Here is a 26,270-nt window from a genome sequence, read left to right on the forward strand (position 1 = left end):
GCCGCCCATCCATTTATTTTTTAACATTTGACACCTGTGCCTTCCTTTATTGTTGTTTATGTAAAGCACATTGATGTTTATGTAAAGCACATTGAATGACCTCTGTGTATGAAATGCGCTATATAAATAAACTTGACTTGACTTGACTTTAGCAACGCATCCATGACAGCTAGTGGCCTTGCCAAATAGACGCACACAAATCATGACGCTAATATGCGAGGTTCTGGTAGGCCTACTGGTTATGGTTTTGTGCTATACATTAATAATAGCAAAGTTTTAAGTTGACTATTTTAATTGCATGGTTATTTTTTGTCAACATACGCTCACAACCTACTGTCGTTAAAATGAGGCCTAAGCAAAATAGGCTACAAGGCTGTCTGTGCGTCACAAACACGACTGACCCCCTTACTCAACAGTTCGCGATATTTTTATTTTATGTTAACATGCTCAGTCAAAACCTTCCGTCGCAAATTGTGAAAACAGACGGGATAGGCATAGGCTACGTTACATTAATACACAGGATTAGATGTTAAAATCCCTTGTGCCAAAATCCAAGGTAAAAACACATTCAGAAGCCCCTGCTCAAGTTTAACTTTAAAAAGCACACTACCCACAAATCCGCCAACAAATGGTCACAAGCACAATGCAAATGGCCTATCCAACAGCAGTAGCCTATATAGTATGCGGCATGTCATTGGGGTTATCAAGTGGGACCCTCATTCACCGATGTTTCGTTAAGTTAGGCCCACGACACCTCATGAAGGCTTAACAGTGAAACCAGCGTCCTGGAGACACTCCCCTCCATGCTACCACCATATTACCACATTGAAATATCCAATACTCAAAATACTCTTAACCAGCCCAGGCATGGTCTAAGTTGGCTAGGTCGGTCCGTCCCGTTGATGTGGACTGAACCATAAACCATAAAGAACCTTAGCCAAGTACCATCACCCTAGGCACAGCCCATCACAAACACAAAACAAATTAGCCAGTTAGCTTAGCCCATTATCTTAGGCCCCATCCCAAACACAAAACAAATTAGCCAGCAGTTAGCAGTTAGCTTACGCCCCATGCTGCCCCATATTACCACAACAAGCATCCAAATACCCTTAACCAACCTAGGCATGGTTTAAGTTGGCTAGGTCGGTCCGTCCCGTTGATGTGGACTGAACCATAAACCATAAAGAACCTTAGCCAAGTACCATCAACCTAGGCACAGTCCATCACAAACACAAAACAAATGAGCCAGTTAGCTTACCTTAGCTTGCGCCCCAGGAAGGGTAACTTCTCCTTACCCACCACCAAAACAAATGAGCCAGTTAGCTTACCTTAGCTTGCGCCCCAGGAAGGGTAACTTCTCCTTACCCACGACCAAAACAAATGAGCCAGTTAGCCTACCTTAGCTTGCGCCCCAGGAAGGGTAACTTCTCCTTACCCACAACCATTCGCTTGCCCGTTCTGCTGCTAAGGACATGTTACTAACCACCTGCCTTAGACTTCGACCACAAATGCCCAATTCAGACAGCAAGCCAATAGCAGATCTGGCCACAAACCCACGTGCACCGATTTCAATAGGCCTTAATCGTGCACTCCAACCTCGCTTAGCTGCCTCCTCTGCTATTTCAGTATATTTAGCTCTCTTCAGCTCATTGGCCACTTCCACTCTGTCTTCCCAAGGAACAGTGAGTTCAATGAAGTAAACTATCTTCTCTGAATCCGACCATAGAATTACGTCAGGACGTAGCTTAGTACTCACTATATGTGGAGGTACCGCCATCTGCTGGCCAAGATCAACCTTCATTTCCCAGCCCGCCCCATTTTTCAACTGGCCGGTTTTACACCTGGCCTTCGCGGAACAAGGTTTATCCCCCTGACGTACAAAGTTAATTTGCCTTACCCCTTTACTAGCTGCTAATGAATTGACTTCTCTTCTTTTATCCTCTATTGCCGCTGCCACACATTTCAATACCTGGTTATGACGCCACGTATACCGCCCCTGGGTGAGACTTACCTTGCATCCTGATAGGATATGGTGGAGACTGCCCACACACGAGCAAAGTATGCATTTATCATCCTCACCAAACCATTGACTTAAATTCTTGGGAGATGGGAGCACATCATATGTAGCACCTAACATAAATCTGATCTTACTAGCTTCCATGCCCCATAGATCTTTCCATTTAATCTGTCTTTTTTCCACCCCTTCCCAGTTCACCCACTGCCCTTGTTTTGCCTGCGACACTGCCTTAGTACATCTTACAGCCTCCTCCTGTCTATGCATTTCCTCCACTACCATTTTCCTCTTTTCTCCTGCAGAAGCCTTACTCCACAAGGGTTTACTTGCACCCACCCCTAGACCCCCCCGCCCGTGCTGAACATGGCCCATTATATCTCTATGCTTCAATGCTGATTGAGCTTGCTTAACTGCCTGCTCTGGGTTCCACTTCCTCCCTGCATTAACTGATCACTGATCCTCACCACTCGGTCCTTGGACTGAGTAAGAGTCAATTCCAATCTAGCCTTAGCACACTTAAATTCCTCTGTCAGACTAGATATTGGCAACTCTACAATACCCTTCCCATACAAGGCTACACTGCTTAAGCAGCGTGGGACTCCGAGCCATTTTCTGACAAAGGAGTTGATCATTTTTTCCAACCTCTCTACCTTTGACAGAGGAACTTCATAAACTGTCAATGGCCACATTAGCCGAGGCAACAAACCAAACTGCAAACACCACAGCTTGAGCTTACCTGGCAGCCCCGACTTGTCAATTTTTGCAATACCTTGCCTAGTGACCTGTCTCAAGTCTTCAACCTGTGATTTATCACTAAGGCTTGCATCATACCACCTTCCCAGGCTCTTCACTGGTTTCTCCAGAACTGTGGGAATCACCTCCTTATTTATAGCAAACTTCTTATCTGTTACCTTCCCTTTAATAATTGAGAGACTCCTAGACTTACTTGGTTTCACCTTCATTCTGGCCCATTGCAGATTACTATTTAACTTACCCAGCAACCTGTTGGTGCATGGAACGGTTGTCGTCAAGGTTGTCATGTCGTCCATGAAAGCCCGAATCGGGGGGAGGCGTGGCCCTCCCTGCAACTTCTCCCCGCCCACTACCCATTTTGAGGCCCTAATAATGACCTCCATTGCCATTGTAAAAGCAAGTGGGGAGATGGTACATCCGGCCATGATTCCTATCTCAAGTTGTTGCCAACCTGTGGTGTAATCAGCTGTAGTAAAACATAATTGAATATCCAGAAAGTATGCTTTTACTAGGCTTTTAATGCTACCTGGGATTCTGAAATAATCAAAGGCCTCCCACAACAGACTATGCGGCACAGACCCAAAAGCATTAGCCAAATCCAAGAACACAACGTGCAGGTCTCTCTTCTCACGCTTTCCTAATTGAATTTGGTGCCAAATCATGCTGGTATGCTCTAAGCACCCGGAGAAGCCAGGAATTCCAGCTTTTTGCGTCGCTTTACATACTGTTAGTTGCATTGATCAAAAACTGTAACAATAATAGTAGGCTACATCGGGTGGCAGCAGGCTATCTGTTCAAGTCATAGGTGACACCCAAAATGAATGACCTCCCCTGACAAGAGTTCGCGATAGTAAGAAATTGTCTACATTGATGCACGGAAAGAACACAGCCTCCAAATTCGCACATAGAGCTCACAATATCATATCCAAAAAAGTTAAACGGATTGGGCAACCTCATCAGCTGTCTCGATGGTGTCACTATAATCCAACTTTGACCGTCCTATGGCAAGCGATTTTAACATTTTCCCGCTAGACTGGATATGTATTGCAGATATCTGTAATTCAGTTTTGCCTAGTCAAAACGAACATTTTAGATATCCGCAATTGAATTCTTCCTATCCATAATTGTCATTTCAGATATCCACAAAGACATTCTTCCTAGGACAAATGACGCCACATTTGCCATTCATTTCTATGGGGTTTATCATTACGGATATCTACAATTCAGTTGCAGATATCCACTATGTGAATTACGGATATCTGCAATTGAATTGTAGATATCTGTAATTCCAGTTAGAGATATCTACAATTTGATTCTGACTAGTCATAACTCCAGTTAAAGATATCTTTAATTCACTTCAATTCAAGATATCTACATGTTCCTTTTCAGATATCTTGAATTAAGTTTTGACTAGGCGAAATGACATTGTAGATATCTTTAAATGGAATTTTGACTAGTCAAAATGACGTTGTAGATATCTCAAACTGGAGTTAGGGATAGTCATAATTTGATTGTAGATATCTATTATCAAGTTATAGATATCTTGAATGAGTTTTGATTAGAGATATCTGAAATTGGAGATATCTATAACTTTCATTCTGCCTAGTCAAAATGTAATTATAGATATCTTGAATTAGAGTTTTGACTAGGCGAAATGACGTTAGAGATATCTGTATTGCTATGCAAATTAGGCCCGCATCCCACTTTAGGCAGGAGAAGAGCGTGTTGTTCAAATCATCAAATCACATAGCACCTGTTAACTGTTAACTTTGTAATTAGCACTAATTAGCACCATGTCAGAGCAGCCAGGGCGAAGGAGTTTTTAATCGTCTTTTTAATGCTGCAGCCTATGCAAGACAGGAGCTGGCAGCAAGAATTGATGATTCAATGTTGCTTTGATTTTTTCGATTACAGCCAACACTGTAGATGGTGCTGGTGCATTTAGTAGCCTAGGCCTACTAATTTATGTAGGCTACGAAACAGAGATCAAGCAGTTGATAACGTGAGAGTCTAATAAACCTGCACGGAGTTTTAGTTATTTTAGATGTCAACAAGACATTACAGCCTGCTTATTCTTCTTCCATTCATAGAAATAAGGAAATAAGCCCACTTTTTCTTCGATTATGTTGGGGAGGGGAAATTAGCTGACAGAGAATGTCTAATAAGTAGATGGGCTCTGCTACGGAACTAGAGCAACGTCTTGCACAATAATTTGCACTAGTCATAATGACGTTTGAGATATCTTAACCTTTCATTCTGCCTAGTCAAAACGGAATTAAAGATATCTGCAATTGCCATTTAAGATGTGTGACGAGTTGAATGTTTTCAATGACGTGATGACAGATATCTGTAATTCAGTTTTGCCTAGTCAAAACTAAATTACAGATATCTCTATCTGACGTTTCGACTAATCACAATTACGTTACAGATATCTTGAATGACAATTCCAACTATCCAAAATGTAATTGCGACTAGTCAGAAAGACGTTGTTGATATCTACAATGTTAATTCCAGATAGTCAAACTTAGCGGGTAAATGATAAAATCGCTTGCCATACCGTCCTCCAGACGTGTTCTTTTTTTTAAGCAACCGCCCCAGGCCAATGAGACAAGCGTGTAGCTACAACATAAACAAAGCGAAACTCATGGCTGACGTATCTTCTTGAGCGGTCTCTGATTGAGACACAGAAAGTTCTCAAGAACACTATTAGGTCTTTAAATATTTACCATCACACACATTCATTCATCGGAGCTAATATTTGTAGTTGCCTTAAAAAAAAAAATCGATCTCAAATATGACATTTCTAAAATCAAATTGACGGAAATCCGTCGTACGACGGAGAACTTTAATCCTTGTCTGATTTACGCTACGTGAGGATATTAGACTAAATCTACTGATCATTTGAAAAATTAAGACCTCCGTGAAAAAATTCCAGACTTTGAGGTGAAATTCAATACTTTTTAAGGCCTTAATTTAGGAAAATGAAATGTAATACTTTTTAATACTTTTAAGACTCCGCGGGTACCCTGAGCAGTGTTGGGAGGGTTAAAACGTATTCCGTTACAGAATACAGAATACATGCCCAAAAATGTAATTTGTAACGTATTCTGTTATGTTACTCAATCTGAGTAACGTCACTCAAAAAAATATCTTGTTGGATTTAATTAAAAATGTTTTGTCAAGTGGTTCCACGAAACTGTATTAAATAACTCTAAAGATACTATATTCTTTTCAATTGACTCAAATAAATAACATTAACTGAACAAGAGTGAATAAAGTAGATGGTAAGTAATTGAATTCCTTTATTTTTATTTAGTATTCTTACATTGAACCAACTTAATATGGCTGTGTTCAACCAACTTAATGCTGTTATGTTCAATTAATTCAGCATTCTTACATTGACTCAACTTAATACTGTCCTGTTCAATCAAAGTCACATTGTTAGGTTCAATTAATTTAAGTTAAAAAGATATCTAGCACACATCCATATTAATTTAAGTTTAAGTGATACAGTTACGTGGAACCACACTTGACAAAACTTTCTTAAGTAAACTCATCCAAAAAACAAAGTTTTTAAGTAAATCCAAAGTAAACAAGTTGAATTTGTTCTGCATAACATTTCTAAATAAAATTGAACAAATGTGTTGAAATAGCAAACAGACACACGGTCTTCAAAACAAATTTGCATTTATTTAGCTCCATTCTCATCAAACCATCAGGGACATTTTTTAGTAAAATAGAAATGCAATGAACAGAAAAATATCTCTGCTAAACACGGCATGTTTAGTTTTGTTACATTGTTAGTGATTCAACTATAATGTCTACATCTTCTAGTGGAGGCATTGGCACCCTCATGTTTGATTGCAAAGATCCCGATGGTGGTTTTCTCCATCTGGCTCTGGGCATCAGTCAGCGTCCTTTACCACAGACCAAAAAAAATACATTTAATTGATGACTTTTCAAACAAAAGTATATGTCTTTAGATATGTTTGAATTCAGTGGATTAACCTCACATCTCCCATCTCCTTTAAATTAAAGCAATGGTTCTGAGTGAATTTCACCCTTGGGTCATTTGCATGATCATTGCAAGTGCCAACCCCCCCAGTAGCTTTTTTTCCTTTGGTCGAAAGTTTGTAAGTAGCCTACACCAGGAGTTTATTTAAATAACACTTGCCTGAAAGCTTCTACTCTCTGCTGCTACCGCTACGTCAACATCACTTCTGTGATTTGTGAAAAGCCCATAAAAGTCCTTTGCAAAACTCACACGTGTAAAAGAAAAGCTAGTGAATTCAACACTCCATAGTCATATATTGATAACTGGATGATATATGAAATTGTATTTTCAGGTCAATAAGTGTTGACCTGAAAATACAAGCATTTATAAAACGTATGCATCGCTTTCTGCCAGGACTTTTACGGGCTTTTCCCAAATCACAAAGTGACGTCGACGTAGCGTTGCAGTAGGTGTTGTTTACAGACCCTTTTTGTACTACTGTAGAAGTTTGGTAATATTCCGGACATTATTAGTGGGGTAATTTACGAGATACACTTCTGGTTTCAAAAGTGCTAATGCTAAGCCATTGGGCTGAAACATAGACTGATAGTGCGAACTTGACCAATGTTTGACCAAGGGAAAAAAGCTTCTGGGGGTGTGTTTGGCTCGTGGTCATCGTGCAAATGACCCTAGGGTGAAATTCACTCCGAACCATTGCTTTAGACTCTCTGCTCTCCCAAATCCCTCTAACGTCTATGATTTCTTTTAACTCAAAAGCTAGTTAACCAAAGATTAAAACTTTGGGTGACATTTTACTAACACAGACTAGGAAGCTTTGTCTGTAAAGGGTGTATGCATGGTCAGTGACAAACAGACCAATGGTGACTTGTTCTGCTGTAACATGCATTCTGTAACAAAACATTACAAGCACCGAAACATGAACAAGGAAATGTCCATGGGTACTAAAATAATATAAGAAGCCATATTCATTCATACCCATCTTGCCACTAGACGTACCACTCCTACTCTCGCTGCTGTAATGCTTTACTGTTTTTTTTATATTCATTTACACTTACCAGGTATTCCTTTATGAGTTTCTCCGAGCCTTCGTACACAAGTGCTTTCAGGTTGCAAGTTCTCAACAAGTCAATGGTATGATTCTGCAAAATAGGGAAATGAACATACAACTTACATTTACAAATTAAGTATCTTAATGTTTAACATGCCTTACCATGCAACCCCCAATGTTAAATGTTAAAATGTTAAATGTTAAAAGAGATTTTTGGAACGCACTGATCTTCAATGTAAATCTATTCATGGGGTTGAAACAGGCAGTGCACCCCTATGTCAATGTTAACTTTCAAATTCATGTCATGTCAGCAAGGTAAGACCTTTCAAAAAAAGTTAGCAGTTGCATGGTAAGATCCGGTAGCTCATGGCCTAATATTGGATCACAGGTTTTCAAAGTGGGAGGCACAAAACAACTTCTCACTAACCTGGTCAATGGCAGCCATGATCTCCTCCCTTCCTACGCACACACAGCAGACAGCCTGGAGCAGTTGATGTCGAGTTCTGACATTCTGACAACGTTATGAGGGGAGAGGAGATAGGAAGAACAAGTAACAATACAACCCAGCATTTGGAAATACAGAAAGAATTACAATTAGCATATGGCATGGGTGTCTGCGACCAAAGTGACCATGAGCTAACCTGTAATACTTCAATAAATGAGACCTTGATGACACTCCGGTCTTGCGCTCTTTGCACTGCCACATAAAGGCCTGTGGGGAGAAAGAGAAAGTATATCAAACTCAACAAATTTACACTAAAATGTGTAAAACTATAATATTAGATCACAGAATCAATTGAGAATTTTAGTAAAATTGAACTAGGAAGATGACCTTTAATTAGATTGGCTTGTTTGTGATTTAATTAGTTACTTGTTTGTGATTTAATTAGTTACTTGTTTGTGATTAACAAATCATTCAAACATTGAAGAGTAGGCAGCTTCTAGCATGACAAATGTCAAATTATTTACCTCCCGAATATAGTGGTTGAGAACAAATGTGTGTGCTTAAAATTGACAAGTTCCCATGCAAGAAACTGCCATTTGCTTTCTTTAACTGATATATAAGCCGGATGAGAGCCAAGTAGCCTATAGTCTGATGTTCCTGCAACTGCTGTACTTGCAGCTACACGTGGCTAATGTTAGCAGCTACAGAGAGACTAGGCAAGATGGCAGAGTTTGCTACACGAACATTAAAATGATTCAAATGTTTCTTGATGGACTTTAGAGCCTGCATAATTGTTCATGACACACAAGGATAATTTGGTCAAACAGAGTGGGGTGCACCTACGTTTAAACATTAAACTTTTCCGATACTGATCCAACAATTAGTATTCACATAAACCCAGGCAGGGTTTGTATGGGGCTAACGGTAGCTGCTATCTTATCTTACCAGTTAAATACATGAAGTTGTCTTGACCTTGGCACTTCTATGAACATTCAATTGTGGTTTATATGAAATAACCCCATCAAGGCACCACCCCTGTCTATCTTCAGTAGGGAGTAAAACTAAACTGGGAAACATGATAGAATTCTAGCCTGAGATGACTTAGCTCGCCAGCCACCATGACAGATTTAGTAGCTAACATTAGAAGCTAGAAGCTAGCTGCTCGAGTTTAGTAACACATGTACACTTACACATACGATCTACTAAAATGATTATTTAAGTTGTTGTTACGACAAACTCGCTAAACTTAAAACAAAAACACTATGAACAGCAACAAATACATACCTTGCAATTACAGGATCCAAAAATGTTCCGTGAGTAAGCAAACTCTCAGCGCAAACGCAACTTCTGGCCGCCCTCAGGTTCTATGCAACAGGGAGCTTCCTGCAGGTCGTCGGCGATGGGCATGGCCTATCCAAGGCGTCCGTGTCACGGGCTGTGCAGGCAGTGACGGACTGCCTGATGCGACAGGTGCCTCTACACGTCGGCTTCCCCACCAGAGAGGAGATGACGGCGATCCAGGGGCATTTCTTCCGGGAACATCAGATTCCTCAGGTGGCCGGAGTGGTGGATGGCACGTTAGTGCCCATACTGACACCCCACGATGATGGTCACATATATATCTGCAGGAAGGGGTACGCGGCGATCAATTGCCAGCTGGTGTGTGACCACCAGGGCATCATCCTCGACGTCGTGGCGAGATGGCCGGGCAGCACGCACGACTCTTTTGTGTTCAGGGAGTCGGCTGTTGGTCGGGAGGCAACTGCGTCGAGGGGTGAGTGGCGACTTCTCGGCGACAGTGGGTACCCCCTCCGGCCATACCTCTTTACACCTGTGGCCAACCCTGAGGACAACCAACAACGTGCCTATAATGAGGCCCATCGTCTGGCCAGAAGTGTGGTTGAACGCACCATCGGGCGGTGGAAGTTGCGCTTCCGGTGTGTCCACAAGTCGGCCGGGGGACTCCTCTTCAGTCCGGCGAAGGCCTGCGCGGTGATATGTGTCACTGCAATGTTGCACAACCTTGCAGTGCGGGCAGGGCTTCAGCCGGATGGGCCAGACGAGGTGGAGGACGCTGAGGCTGATGAGGGGGGCCGTGATCCAGACGACCAACCTCAGCACTACATGGCTGGTTTTGAGGCCCGCCGTGACGTGATCCAGGACTTTTTTTAATGTTTTGGGTTGCTCCTTTCCCCACAGTCACAGTGTCACCAATCACCACCAGCACACTTCGCATCCTCCCTATGTTGCTTTTGCCACTGCCCCTCCAACTTCTCTCCTACACCGTCTGCACAAATCTCTCCCTTCATATTTGGTTCTCCGTCACATTTTCCTGTTGCCTGTTTTGTGTTTGTTTCCATTTTTTATTTCTTTATTTCTTTATTTATTTATTTTTTTACATATATATAATTATATATATTGGCCAATCGTAATAGGCTATAGGACAATGTTTTTTTCCCTGCAACACACTATGACTTTCACAACATTGGTATGAATGATTCCTGCACCAACCACCTAGGCCTACCTAATAACATATATTAACTCACACAAGTGAAGTCAGTTTAGTTATGCAGCGGATTTTATTTGCTGACGTCTTCACGCACACGCCTCAGTGGAGTGACCAGTAGGAAGATCGGTGACATTACATAGACACATCGTCCCCTTAGAATTATAAGGTTCTATCTGACATTTTTGTCAAAATTTAGTTATTTACATATTCTTATTCTGTGACACCTTAAGAAGATGAGGTGAGGTGTTTCTTGTAGTTGTATACATTTTTGGACATTATATCTGAAGAGGTTTGTGCCACTTATCAGTATAAGTCTATGGAATTCTAAGACTTTGAAGCTCAATATCTCAGAACTACTCAGAACGTAGATAGAACCCTATAATTCTAAGGGGACGACATGTAATGTCACTGATCTTCCTGCGGGTGACTCCACTGAGGCATATGCGTTAAGACGCTCTTAGCCAGTAACGAGTACTCTGGAGCACTCGGAGCACTCGTAGATCTACGAGTGTTTTCACGACGCTCTTAAGCTACGATGGTTTCGGGAAACAGTCGGCAAATCTTAAGACGTTCGTAAGAGGGACTTTATGACGCTCTTAGGCTTAAGATGCTTTCGGGGAACTGGGCCCAGGACTGGTATTGGTTGCTACCAGGGACAATATCATTAACAATACTGATTCGCTGTCAAGGTAGGTTACCTGTCCGGGATAAGCGTGAAGTTCACCAACCGTGCTCTGGACTCTGGTGCCTACAGTCAAATGCATACACACACACACGCACACACATAGGCACAACCACTACAAGCAAGTGATCAATCAATATTGTGAGGTGCAGGTTACCACTACAATACGCAGTGTAGTGCGCAAAGGCGGATCCAGGAACCTCTTATGAGCAGCTGCTCTAGTAGCCTACTCTGGAAAAGGGGGACAAGGATGAGGAGGTTGTTACTACTAACAGGTTAAATAGAGTATACAGCTGGGCAAAATCTTGACAGGACAATGTACACTAATGGAGTACAGCCAATACATCAGTCGGAGGTGGGGCACTAGAAAGAGATCACGGCAAAATAACCAAACAAAAAAAAAGAAAAGAAAATATAAAGAAAGGCAACTATACACCTAAAAGCAGCCTAGAGGTAGCACAGGAATGTGAAGGATATAAACAGAGGGAATTCATGTTTTATTTCATACAGTCTGGTTTTATCCCAGAAATGTGATTTACTTTTGAAGTTGAACATGTTTAGTTGAACTGTAAACTTTATAGTAAACCTAAATCATCATCTTTACTTATTAACTGTAAACTTTAAAGTCCGCATCAGACGTGCGACCATGAAGATCATAGTTGGGAGAGTTCATAGTCAAGTGCATAGTCAACCGTTTAAATTGTTGTGTTCTATGTATCTTGGCTCTGTATCCAAATAACTTCAGGCAGTCCAACTGCCATTTCAAACTTGGACCCAGCCCTAGGCTAGAATTAACAGCTGACGACTGATTTTGCCGACAGATAAATAAAACTGCTCCAACTGGTTTCAGAGATGTGGAAAAACATTTTGTGTAAGAGAACATCTTAATGAGTGTGTAGAGTGTGCACACTGAAAAAAAAAAGATAGGCTAGGCTACAATTAAAGCGAGTCATGTCGGATCTAGATCTGATCATATCTAAACAAACACTATATTAAAAGATCTCAGTGTGGGGAGCAGCCGACTTGCTTGAGGTAAGCAACCTGAAAAGTCTAACTAACCGTAGGCGAACGTTAAGCCGACTTCTTGAGTCTACAAAGTTAACTCATGTAGCCTAGCTATAGCCTATATTCACTGTAGACAAATGATGGATAAGAGCTGCATTAGGGCCGTTTCATGTTACAATTAATGTTGTTTTCTAGTAGGGTGTTTAAAAACAGGCAATTTTTGTTGTTGTTGTTGCTCTTATTGTAGTAGCTACCACTGTAGCCTAGATAACGTCCGATGGGATCAACCTTGGTCTGCTGGGAACATGGATCTTGGACTGCCGCTGAGGCCTAACGGCAGCGTTTGCGTGACTGAAAACCTGAGGGTGGTGGTGAAAGAAGAAAATGTAAACGAGGAGGTATATGTTCATGTGATTTCATTTCATGATGAGGAAGATAAGCCCGTTGCAGAGCTTCACTGTAAAACTGAAACGGACATTCAAACAGACGTCGCAGAGTCATACAGCGGCCCTACCTACAGTGAAACACTACAGACAGCCGCGGAGATTGAAGTGAAGAAAGAAGATGATGACCAGGATAACGATTCTCTGGTGCAAAGTAAGTCCTTTCAGAATACCATGCGTAAATCAGCGAGGCGTTGGGATGGTCTTCGAGGAAGCCAAGTAACGAAAGTATATATTTATTTATTTATTTATTTATTTCGGAGGACGACGCCGGAGGCATTTTGCGCAATGTAGCAGCACAACCTGATGTAGCCTAACCTAGGCTACAGCCCATGTAATTTGGATGAGGGACGCAGCATTGTGCGCGCTGTCTCGCTCTCTCCCTCTCGCACACATTGCCTACTGGATGAACTGCATAGTTGTGATGAAAGTCTATCAAATAAGTCCTTCGTTTTGCCGAATTGTCGAGGATGCATACCTTCTGCGTCCCCCGTTTCAATCGTCCCGGTTGTACCCTACATCTATACAGGGTCACCTGAGCATCGATTAGATATGGCTCACAACTCTCCCTGTCTCTTACCTGGGAAGACTCCAAACTCTCTTCTTTTGTCAACCTCTTGTAAATACCCTTATCTCTGTGGTCTCCCTCTTGCATTTTAAAACGACATGTTTCTTTCTCTCTCTAGATTCATGAAGAAGTTAGTTTGGTAGAGTGGTTCTGCTGTGCACATGTAGGTATGGGGCAGCCGTGGCCTACTGGTTAGCGCTTCGGACTTGTAGGGTTTGCCCGTCCGAACACCGACCAGTAGGAACAGCTGAAGTGCCCTTGAGCAAGACACCTAGGGTAGGAATTTCACGGCGGCCACGACGGCCGTCGTAGCCCTTGCATTGGCCGTGACGCCCCTTTGAAAATCAGAGGTTTACAGGCCACGGTGGCCTTGGTGCCCCCTTCTTTCAATATTCTGCTTTGCGTCCTACTAATAGCATATATATTTAGCCTATGGCCTGTCAAAACAATCTTAGCATTCTGCATTCACAGCGCAAATTACGCAGTGGAGAAAGTTTAGCGCAAGAAAGAAAGTGCGTCCAAATTCACCCATTCTTCTCAGTTGAACTACTTGCGAAGTAGCCTACTCATCACACAGACATCACAAGTATCACACGAAAGAGCTTTTTCTCAGCTTTTAAACGATGTCAGCCGCTAATTGCTGTGATGAAAGGTTCGCGAGAAAAGTAAATAATATCATTCAATTTAATCATAAATTCTACTGAAGGTTTTGCGTCCATCTCCCTACCCATTAATCTCGGCGGAATACTTCACGAACCCCTCGTTTAACACATGACAAACCATATATCAGAATAAACAGCAGACCTTACCGAACACAAAGGTGTAAAGCAGTCCCCTGTACAGTTAGCCGTTCCAGAGTAATCCCGTTTTGAATTGGCAGTAAATGTCAACATACATGAGTCTCCAAATTTGGGCTTTAAGTTTTACACTGTGTTTAAATTGTTCCACATTATTTCATAACGGGCCAAATACAAAATAAATATTACAAATGTCGCCTAGATATCGGTAAATCAGAGGACAGCTGACTAAGAGTTTGTGAAAGTAGCCTTAATGATCACAAAATGCTAAGCATGCATCTAGGCTATTTGACTTTCTTAAAGCTGAGCTGTGCTTAAATTGTTCAATACTTGATTTCATAACAGGCCAAATATTAAATGTTAAATATAGCCTAGATATCTGTAAATATTAGATGATCAGATGATTTACAGTTATATGTAATGTTTCATGTTTCATGTTTTTGTAATGTTTCATACAGTGATGCAGGTCTACTGCAGTGAATAGGCTAAATACAACTTTGATCATTTTTATAGCCTACTACTGTATAGTTAACGTTGGCCTTAGTGCCCTGACATGTGGCCTTTGTGCCCTCCACCAAATATGCCCAACTGAAGGCCAGGTGGCCTTGCCCCCAGAATGTTGAAATTCCAAGCCTGCACCTAACCCCTCACTGCTCCCCGAGCGCCGCTGTAGCAGGCAGCTCACTGCGCGGGGATGAGTGTGTGCTTCACCTCACTGTGTGCTGAGTTTCATTAATTCACGGATTGGGATAAATGCAGAGACCAAATTTCCCTCACGGGATCAAACGAGTATATATACTTATATATATACTTAAAAACGTACCCACTAGAAAGGTACAGAATTTGTATTATTAAAAAAATAATTACATTATGTGCCAACATGCATTACACATATTACATCTGTTCATATTACACGATGTGTTAACATTGTGTAATATGAACAGATATGCCATCCATAGCTACAGGCATTGTATTAAAATACAAGGTTAAATCTTACACAAAAATACACAAAAATGTGCTGGAAAATGGTTTGTTGTACACTCTTAATAATATGAACAGAAATATTTTACAGACCATGGTTTTGGGATACATTCTTGATATAGACAAGGTTTGAACAACAACCGGTTCAGCAACAACCTTATCTGATTTGACACAGAATGACCCAGGGGGTAAAAATTGCAGTGTGTGTAAGTGCAGTATTGCAACTCCATGTAATGTAGTTTAAAGCCCCCCTGTGTAAGAAATTAGCCCATTTAGTGGTTAGGAATTATATAGCAACCAACCTCTCGAGCGATGCCTCGTTTAGAACTACGGGAGCCGTCACACATCAAAACTGACACTAAATGTGGACTCCTAGCATGTCGAAGCATAAACTTGTCTCTGAAAGCGTAACTCTCGCAAAAAAGCATCCTAGGGTGTTTTTGTGAATGTACACGAGTCAAACTTTCGTTTAAAAGCACAATTACATCTGAAGCGCCACTTTCAAGCTTGTCCGTGTTGTCGTTTTTGGGTCAAATGGAGTTTTGAATGGGAACTATTTTTTGATACATGATCGCGTCAAAATCTCTATTTTTAAAACACTAAGAAGGCTCGACACAACATGAAACTTTGATTGAAGTATCATCAGTGTCTCTTCACATGAACTCGAGCATTGAGAACATTGTTCGTGTACACAGCGTTTACTAAAAGAAAGGTTTTGAACAACTCGGGTTTTCTGCTCGCCGCCATCATGCAGTTGTCCAAAACCTTTCTTTTTAGTAAACTGTGTACACAAACAATGTTCTCACCTTTAACATTACACAAAGATCCACCGGACCATTTCTGTACCTTAGAGCAGTGGTTCAACTGGTCTGGCTTTGGGACCTACAATTTCCCACGTTCATCAAGTCGATATATGGTGAGCTACATGTTAAGACACGCAAACATGTTGATGTTTGCCATTACATTTATGAAGTCTGCAACTCCTGAAGACCTTTCAAAGTAGGCTTCTCGACAGGTTTATCTGACAGGGGTGCTTGGTTTCCATGTGACATTTTAATTTGGATGGTTTCATGCTCTCATGGTCCAGCAATTCACTGCACACCACGCAATGGGTTTTCTATCCCATTTTGTCCTCAATTTAAGTGAATCCATATCCTACTTCAAATAATATTCAGGGTCGTAGCCTACTTTTGTTTACCGCTAAAATGATGTCTAACATGACCTGTCACAAACATTGTCTATCTATGTCCAAGACTATACAAATAAAGTTTTTCAAAATAAAGGTCAAATATTAGATGATGTAGCATTTTAAATTAGTGATTAGCTCTGTGACCCACACAAAATGGTTCTGCGACCCACTTTTGGGTCCCGAATCCACCAGTTAAGAAACACTGCCTTAAAGGGTACTTTTCCAACAAATGTACCTTTGGGGTAGGCTACAGAAATGATACCCCCATTTCTCTGTGTGCATTGATATGAAGTTAATTTGTATGCATGATGAAAAAAATGCCTAACAATGGATTACGTTATGTTTATTTAAAGATTAAGGGCCCTATCATAACATTCTAAAGTGCATCGTCACTCGTCAAAAGTCTATTCAAATTTAGTAGGATGTCCAGTTCACTTTGGGAGGGGTTTTGTTCTCAAAAGTGGAGCGCATGGCGTAACAAGGTGTTCCTAGGTCTTTTAATCAGTCATATGGGTGTGTTTGGGGCGTAACATCATTTTAAACCAATGAGAATGACATCTGTCATTCCCTTTAACGGCGCAACGCGCGATATGTCAAATAAATGCATCGGTATTTTGGCATTCAACGGCGCATTTGAAGGAGGCTGCTTGCGAGACCGTATGGAATAGTCATTCTTAAACCATGCTTTACTAAAACCTAGCATAGCCTTCACGCATTTGAACTCGTCTATTATTTGAACTCATTGGCAAAGTGAAACTAACTTCACCAAGGAGTCAGTCAATGACAAGACAGTTATATGCAGTTACTTTCACTATTGACTGACAATGGGTTACCATCGAAAACATAGGCTGGAAAAAGCAACACTTACCCTAATGTTGCTCAAATGACTGAATAAAACAACATTTATCCTGCAGAGGAGTTGCTTATATCTCGTGACAGTGCGTCTTCAGCTGTGCTCCATACGTGTCTCTCGCCTCTCCCCTAATCACTTTTAACCGTCATTACCAATTTGCAAATGATGGTGAATAACTACTCATCATGAGATGTACAGTATTTCGTAATATCTTTATTCTAATTATGTTTACCATTGTAATCGTGCAATTTGTAATGCTTTGCATGGACGTGCGCTGGTGTGCGTTCATGAATGATAGAAGGATGGTGCGTGCACCTGCCAATATGACTGTTGACATGCGCTCTTAAAATAGCATATGAACAACTCGCCATTGACTTCTGACCAGGTTTAGGTGGTGTATGATAGCGATTTTTAGACAACGCGTCAGGTCCCTCCCTAGGTTGTTAATTGCCACACCCCTGGGCGCAATGCCTAAAAAATAAAGGTGCAAAATAACGAATTCAACTTCGCGCCGGTGAATAACGAACTTTACGCCATGCGCTGGTGACTCAAAATACAGCCCTAAATATTTGACAAATCATTGTTGGGCTTTTTTTTGCTAAATAGGGCGCGATTTCGAACGTGATGGGGTGGAAATCACTCAACCTGTAGCAGGGCATTTTCCTCAGTCTACTTCAGTCTTCTAACGCGGTAAAGCGAGTCATGTCGGATCTAGATCCGATCATATCTAAACAAACACTATATTAAAAGATCTCTGCGTGAGGAGCAGCCAACTTGCTTGAGGTTACAAAGTAACGCGGGGTTAAGTGTAACACAGACTTTTTTCCTAGTTGCAAGGGGTTGATCGAGGCATGCTATTGGTCAGTTAACAACATTACTATGAGACGGTGTTCCACACTTTTTCAGTCAGTATGGACGTGTTTTCACGTAGATCTACAGCAAAACGCCTTTTGAAGGCATCAACGTAAATGTCTAATGGTACTTGTCTTTCCATTACTGAGTTGTGGGTGCAGCTCACTGACTCCAATCTTGTATCATCTTAATAACCGTCTTAGTCAGATCAGATCTAAACAAACACCATATTAAAAGATATCATGTGAGGGGCCCCGAACTTGCTTGAGGCAAGCAACCTGAAAAGTCTCACTAACAGTAGCCTGGTTAAGCCGACTTCTTCTTGAGTCTAGGCTAGACATTAAAGTTAACTCATGTAGCCTATATTCAGAGCTCAATTATTCATGTAACAATTAATGTTGTTTTTTAAGTATTTACATAAAAAAGGCAATCTGTTTTTTTCTCACTGTAACCTGTAGATAACGTCCGATGGGATCAACCTTGGTCTGCTGGGAACATGGATCTTGGACTGCCGCTGAGGCCTAACGGCAGCGTTTGCGTGACTGAAAACCTGAGGGTGGTGGTGAAAGAAGAAAATGTAAACGAGGAGGTATATGTTCATGTGATTTCATTTCATGATGAGGAAGATAAGCCCGTTGCAGAGCTTCACTGTAAAACTGAAACGGACATTCAAACAGACGTCGCAGAGTCATACAGCGGCCCTACCTACAGTGAAACACTACAGACAGCCGCGGAGATTGAAGTGAAGAAAGAAGATGATGACCAGGATAACGATTCTCTGGTGCAAAGTAAGTCCTTTCAGAATATCATGCGTTAATCAGCGATTCTCTGGTGCAAAGTAAGTCCTTTCAGAATAGCATGCGTTAATTTAGCGAGGTGTTTGGAAGATTTTCGAGGAAGCAAAGTGAGATGTACTGTATTTAATTGCAGCACAACATGATGTAGCCTAACCTAGCCTACAGCCCATGTAAATCTGGATGAGGGACACTAACCTAGCCTACAGCCCATGTAAATCTGGATGAGGGACACTAACCTAGCCTACAGCCCATGTAAATCTGGATGAGGGACACTAACCTAGCCTACAGCCCATGTAAATCTGGATGAGGGGCAGAATCATATGCACGCTGTCTCTCTCTCTCCCTCTCGCACACATTGCGTACTGGAGGACGTCCTCCACACAACTGCATACTCGGCCACTATGCGTACTGTAGGCCTACCGTAGGCTAAGGAGCATGTAATAATGTAACACGCAATGTCACTGCAATGTAGGCTAATAACGCAGCTTCGTGGGCGGGGGAAATGGTTGAGCACTGCTCTCCCATGCCCACATCCACGGCTAAAGTGCCCTTGAGCAAGGCACCTAACCCCTCACTGCTCCCCGAGCGCCGCTGTTGTAGCAGGCAGCTCACTGCGCCGGGATTAGTGTGTGCTTCACCTCATTGTGTGTTCAATGTGTGCTGAGTGTCTTTCACTAATTCACGGATTGGGATAAATGCAGAGACCAAATTTCCCTCACGGGATCAAAAGAGTAAATATACTTATACTTTACTTATACCATGTTTTCATTCAGGGAAATCAATGTTTCTTGGGGTTTGATGAGAAGTAACATCAGAGCTTTTCAGGTGCTGCCTGCAAACCACTTCGCCCAAGTAGCTGTGCTTCACTGGATTGTGAACATAGTACCAGTGTGGTATGAAATTGGGTTAGCCTATTCACCATCTCCCCTAGAGAGTTAGATAAGTGTCTCCTTGCATGCAATGTCTTCGCTTGGCTTAGTGAAGGGAATCTCTCGTCGCTGGATAACATGTTGTTAGTAAAAAAAAAAAAACCCTCATTACTGTACTTGTGGCCGGGCTCACAACAAGTACAAATGGCAATGCAGATTAAGACTGTAGTTGGCAAGTATGACAGATTGAGGGGATTTAGCCAAAATCTTTAATATTTACAACTCTCATGCCCCTCCCCCACTACCACCGAGCACCCTCTACATCAAGTTTCGCGCTCGTCAGTGCGCACCAGACTGCACCAGACTGTGATTGACAGTCAGATCTTACACAGCCTTGCTCTGATTGGACCAGAAGAACCAGGAGCTGTGGATTTTTGCAAAACAAATGACAGGCTCTAGGTGGAGGTAGAAGTGCGCTTTTTTTTTTCTAAAACCGGCTGATTTATGTTGTTCTGTCGGAGCATAGTGTCGCTTTCAGTGAATATGATCAAAAACTTTCTTAGGACTATATTGGGTCTATATTGGGTCGAAGCACTACTACTAAGCCATTCTAAGCCATTGTAAGCTGTTACATACTAGGGCTGTCAATCTTCTTCCATAATCCAATTCGAATTTCATTCATTATTATTTTTAATAATCAAATTATAATTGAATATTTAATGCTCACATTTTGGCTATTATTAATATTTATGATGCATCCCTATCCACTGTATAGTGAATACTTATACATTGCAACCGGAAAGTTTTCAGACCCTTTCAAGTTTTCCACATTTTGTTATGCTTCAGACTCATCTTAACATGGATTCAATTCATTTTTTTTCTCATTAATCTACATAAAATACTCCAACACTCCACAAAGTGGTCACTATGAATGAGATCCAGAGTTCCTTAAAGGAGAATTCCGGTGTGATATTGACCTAAAGTGTGTTGAAACATGATACCGAGTGTGAACGTATGTCTCATAGCCCATCTCGGCTTGTCCCCTGCACTCCAAAATCTGGCGCTAGTTAGCCGATGCTACCAACAGCTTTTTCAATTGTGGTGCTTCGGCATCGGGCTAGCCATGCAAATAAATCACTGTTTTACACCATTTACGAGGCTCAATGTATCTCCACACTTCATTGGTAGACTACCGAAGGCCCTGACATTTAAAACGAGACATTGAGAACTTTTAAAAAGCACTGGTAGTTTACTTACAAGACGATTTATACAGACAGTATCTTCACGAAGTTTAGCGTTTGCAGCCATCTTGAATTTAGTCACGATAAGTAGAGCGACGAGTAAGAATGAACAGGTATGATAAGGGATCAGATTCCAAAAATAATTCAGTGGAAATGCATGGATTCCAGTTTCTTACAGTAGCAGCAACTGGAATCCATGCATTTCCACGGAATTATTAAGGCCCTTCATCCTCAGTTTGGCTGAGCGGCCAGATCTAGGAAGACTGTTGGTTGTTCTAAAGGCTAAAACCAGTAGGGAGGTGTGCAGCTATCCCCTGCCCCCCTTCCTCCTCCTTCTAACCTCTGTGCGTGAGACCTTCTCAGCAGGAAGCAAACGCTCCTGTACAGAATATAGGTCCACGGCCCTCACTACCCCCCCGGAGCGCTCATATCGTGGATATCAGGATCCGCCACAATAGTTATTTCTGAATCCTCTGCAATGAATTCCAAACTATATGTTACTCCTATCCATGTAGCCAACAGCCTAAATCTTATGCCGTAGTTTGATAGTTTATATACTGAATAGATAGTTAGCCTACAATAACAAGGCTACCTAAGCATTAACGAACATGTTGATGTCATCAAGGCCATAGCCTACTCAATACTTGATGGCTATATTTTTTCTCCCGGACAACTACATGTGAAATCAACCGAATTCCGGTTGTTGCCGGCTAACGTAAACTCTGCATGGGGGGTTGTAAATTACCGGATATACAGTAGAACATCTGTCTATCCTTCTAAATGCATGCAGGAACTCTTCCAGGTGTATCAGAACACCCATATATAAATCTCTCATTCTAAGTCTCTATGGTAACTCTTCATTGTAATTCTAAGTCTCTATGGTAACTCTTCCAGGTGCATCAGAACACCCACACATAATGCAACACCAGTTCCATGGACAGAATGATCAACTCAACCTGCAACTGAATGACGGACCATACTACTGCACCATCTGCAGCAAGAGTTTCACGGCTCAGAGAGATTACGAGAAACACCAGCAGACACACACTCTTAGCATTAAGTCAAAGCAGGTGACTGCCAAAAAGTCTCATCAATGTACCCACTGTGGAAAAAGTTTTACTTGCAAGTCAAATCTTAAACAGCACGTGCTAATACACACTGGAGAGAAGTCTAATAAATGTGCCCAGTGTGAAAAAGCCTTTTCAGCATCCTCAAAACTTAAAAGACACATGCTTACACATACTGGAGAGAAGCCTCATAAATGTGACCAGTGTGGAAAAGGTTTCTCCCTTCTTCCAACTCTTAAAACCCACATGCTAACACACACTGGAGAGAAGCCTCATACGTGTGCCCAGTGTGGGAGAAGTTTTTCACAAGTTTCAAACCTTAAATCCCATATGCAAACACATACTCTACAGAAACCTCATACATGTGCCCAGTGTGGAAAAGCATTTGCAAGAGCCTCACAACTTAAACTTCACATGATAATACACACTGGAGAGAACCCTCATAAATGTGCCCAGTGTGAAAAAGCATTTTCAACATCCTCTGAACTTAAAAGACACATGCTTACACACACTAGAGAGAAGCCACATAAATGTGACCAGTGTGGAAAAGGTTTCTCACTATTTTCAAATCTTAAAAGACATCTGGTAATACACACTAGAGAGAAGCCTCATAAATGTGCATAGTGTGGAAAAGCCTTTTCAACATCCCCAAAACTTAAACGCCACATGCTTACACACACTGGAGATAAGCCTCATAAATGTGTCCAGTGTGAAAAATATTTTTTACACATTTCAACTCTTAAAACACACATGCTATTGCACACTGCACATAAGCCTGAAACATGTGCCCAATGTGGAAAAGTGTTTAAGTTATCCACATATCTTAAAATGCCACATGCTTACAGCATACTGGCAAAACCCGCATTAATGTGCCCAGTGTGGAATGACTTTTACAATACCCTCACAACTTTAACTTCACATGCTTAGACACACTGGAGAGAAGCGTTATAAATGTGCCCAGTGTGGAAAAGCTTGTACAACATCCTCACAACTTAAACTTCACATGTTGTTATACATGGGAGGGAACCCTTTTATATGTGCCCAGTGTGGGAAAGCTTTTAATTTCCACTTAAAACTTAAATATGTGCATATGTATGTATCTCTAGGGATTCTAGGGAGTTTTCACTGAAGGAAACTAAGATAAGATATTTATGTCCGTACATATATGTTTGCAAATTTCTAAGCCATAGAGCATCCCGCCATCAAGGTTCTTATACTGCCATATTTCAGACAATCCCATCTACACAAATATGAAAAGATATTTCTACTGGCATGCTTCCTGGTGACCGGAATGCAAAAACATGAAAATATTAATGCTCATAACACAAATAATATTTCCCAGATATATGGGTAGCCTAGACTGTCCTGATGAAAAGGTTTATTAAATGAAAGCATGTATAGCAGGCCCCTTACAATGACCAAGATAAGTGCTTATAAGTAAAGGTAGTAAAATAAATTCCACTGAAAGTAGTGTAGGCCTCCAAGGAGTTAATTTCACATTGTTGGAAAACATTTGCAAGAAATAAACAAGAGAAAAAAAATATTGTTTGTGGAAAAAATGTAAAATGTACGTAAAAGTTATATATTTTTTACATAAAATGTATGTAAATATGTTAAGTAATGTACACTGATGTAATCTTTTGTTATTAAAATGTATGTTACTTGTGTTGGGTCAACGGGTGTTGAAGCCTTACTGTGGAAATAAAAATGTCATAAAGTCATAAAAGCAACCTGTCATACAATTTTTGTCCTATGAAAATGACCAAAAAATTGTAACCCCAGCTACTTTAACCCCTTAAAGTACACTACGGGTGACCCGTATTCGGGCAAATACAGTGCCCCCCACCTCCCCCCAACAACCCCCATGCATTTCTTTGCACCTTATCATGAACTACCATAGTCATGCTATATACCATTTTAAAGCTGAGAAACTCAAGAATCGATATATGTAAAGCTTTCCATGAATTAACATATATTTCGTGTGTAAAATATAAGTTTATCCCGATATATAACATATCAGAATACCCCCCTCCACCACCCCCCAAAGTTGCTGCGTTCATATTTTGTCAATTGTCTGTATGGCCGTACCAATAAGTTAGCCCAGCATGCTTGGTCTTGAAATTTTCGTAAGAATCCATAGATGTAAAATATCTACATTGTTATATTGCCAATATATTGAGTAGTTGTACACGCCAGTACAAACAAAACAGATACATACGAAAAGAAGCGAAGTAAACACTTATTTTTCGCGGAAATCCAGATATTTCGGTTTTACTTCCATTATTGTCGCTGGATTCACGGTACTCCGCGTGTTCACGAGGCTCTTCTGATTCCATCGATACCCATTACATGTCTGTAGGACCAATGAGAGTCGAGATAGATGCCATCAAAGCCAATGAGTCACGTAAGCGATGAATCTGACAACCAGTCTTTGAATGGTCATAGCGCTGCGTCTGAGTGAGCCAATGAGATGGGACCTAGATGTCCGTGTAGCCAATGAGGAGAGCTTTCTTTAGACATGTGACACATCGTCACATTCTACTTCCCTGTCGGCTAAACTCAAGGCGCATAGCCCATGCGTAACCAGATTCCGAAGCAGTGGTTTGGAAGTTTGTTACTAAACAAGCAAGAGACATGTTTTTGAAGGTTTTTGTTCGTAAAACATGCCAAAGAGACAAAAAAAAGACGAAACATGTCGAAGAACCCGAGGACATTGAAGATCTGGAGGACATCGATGAAGGAGAAGAAAGCAATTTCTCGGAATGCGACTCCGAGGAGGAGCAGAACTTTTTAGCTGGGAAGGACCCCGATTTTGAGCTGTGAGTAGACTACTTATATCCATATACAGTTACAGATACAGTTTAGTTTGCTTTTGTAATGTTTAGTGCATAGTTTTTCATTTAGCTTTGTTTCATAGTGTGAACAGTGTGAACAGTGTTCTGGTACCTGGGGGGGAGGGGAGTTAGGTGAGAATGCAGTGTGTGTTTGTGTGTGTGTGTGTGTGTGTGTGTGTGTGTAAAAGAGAGAGCAGGGGGAGGTGTGACCTGAGTACACACATTTATATCATTTGTATAAGTTGTTGGGAAGGGTTTTCATATACTTTAGTGGGTCTGAGCCTAACTTCCATCTGTACAATTGTTTCAGTGACAGCGATGAAGACTGGGCCCCGCCAAGCAAAAAAACAAGAGCTGAGGATCCTGTGTCTGAGGAAGAGGAGCCGGTGGCCGAGACTATTTCAGTTGTTCATAACACGTTCCATTTTGTTGACCGTGGTTGCCAACACAAATACATTTCTATTGCATTGAATGTGAATCATTTGATGTTTCGTTTGCCAGGGTATTGTTATTTTTTACCTTTGTTTCATTTTATAATACAAATGTTCACTGCATTACCTTGTTTGTCCTTTTTTCATGGAAATCTCAAAGGCGTAGGAGCAAAAGTAAGAGTTTCAGGTCAGATAATGCTTCTCTGGACTCATGGCACAGCCACTGCAAAGCACTCCAGGTACAAGCAACATGACACAGAGAGTGTAACCTTTCATTTGACACCAAGATCATGGTTCTACATAAAGGGGTTCTTGTATAGGAAGCATTTTAGTTTTGGGTAACCAAAGGTCCTTTTGGAGTCTCCAAATGGACACTTAGCAAAACGCATGTGTATGCCCACACAAATATGGGTCCCACACAGTCATACATCATCCTATAAGGATCTACTTTGACATACAGATTCACAAGACCTGGTAGTGGGCCTCAGTGGTGTTTTCAAGAGAAAATAAGTGACCAAGAGGGCAGAATGTGGTCATTTCTAGAGATGTACATAACCGCCTATAAAAAAAACTATCATTCTACCCTTTGCCACTCTCTGATAGTTCATCACACAGTCAATCTATTGGTACCAAAAAATTCTACAAGGCCTTAGCTTTCCAAAGAGGTCAGGCACTTGATTGTAAGTCAAAGTATGTGGCAACAGGGCCATTTTAAGTAGGCGGTGTGCAATTTCGAGGAAAAACTCAAAATAGGGGTGGAAATGTATAAGGTTCTTTAAGCTCATAAGTAGTTATCATCATGAACTATCTGTCAAAATAAGCCCCGCCCCTGGAACGTCATAAATCACGACATAACCACGCCCATGTTTATGCAAAT

The 26,270-nt window shown here is 41.3% G+C and overlaps 1 protein-coding gene and 2 long non-coding RNA genes across 6 annotated transcripts in view; 2 read left to right on the top strand and 1 right to left on the bottom strand.

The window, feature by feature from the left end:
• Positions 1-6,437: 6,437 nt before the first annotated feature.
• Positions 6,438-9,636, bottom strand: LOC143122130 (uncharacterized). Of its 2 annotated transcripts, none has more exons than XR_012986612.1 (4): positions 9,560-9,636; positions 8,472-8,542; positions 8,258-8,341; positions 6,438-6,684 (listed from the first exon to the last, which is right to left on the bottom strand). It is a non-coding gene; the product is annotated as an uncharacterized LOC143122130 (long non-coding RNA). The 2 variants fall into 2 exon arrangements; XR_012986606.1 differs by lacking the exon at positions 6,438-6,684 and adding an exon at positions 7,891-7,921.
• A 2,685-nt stretch (positions 9,637-12,321) lies between these two features.
• Positions 12,322-26,270, top strand: part of LOC143120667 (uncharacterized) — a 37,361-nt gene continuing 23,412 nt past the window's right edge. The window contains exons 1-4 of one of the 3 annotated variants that reach the window (XM_076281389.1): positions 12,322-12,498; positions 12,719-13,068; positions 18,613-18,942; positions 21,956-23,821. In XM_076281389.1, coding sequence (XP_076137504.1) covers positions 12,777-13,068; positions 18,613-18,942; positions 21,956-22,752 — 1,419 coding nt within the window. In that variant the 5' untranslated portion in view covers positions 12,322-12,498; positions 12,719-12,776 and the 3' untranslated portion in view covers positions 22,753-23,821. Of the gene's footprint in view, positions 12,499-12,718; positions 13,069-18,612; positions 18,943-21,955; positions 23,822-26,270 lie in introns of those variants that run through there. The other 2 variants (XM_076281390.1, XM_076281391.1) reach the window with 2 other exon arrangements.
• On the top strand, positions 23,937-25,516 carry LOC143122200 (uncharacterized). The gene is made up of 2 exons (XR_012986614.1): positions 23,937-24,947; positions 25,273-25,516. It is a non-coding gene; the product is annotated as an uncharacterized LOC143122200 (long non-coding RNA).

This window comes from Alosa pseudoharengus, unplaced genomic scaffold (assembly GCF_046254945.1).
Source record: "Alosa pseudoharengus isolate Yale_2024_CS ecotype anadromous, Long Island Sound unplaced genomic scaffold, YU_APseudo_1.1 YU_APseudo_1.1_scf_1, whole genome shotgun sequence".
NCBI classification, from domain to species: domain Eukaryota; kingdom Metazoa; phylum Chordata; class Actinopteri; order Clupeiformes; family Clupeidae; genus Alosa; species Alosa pseudoharengus.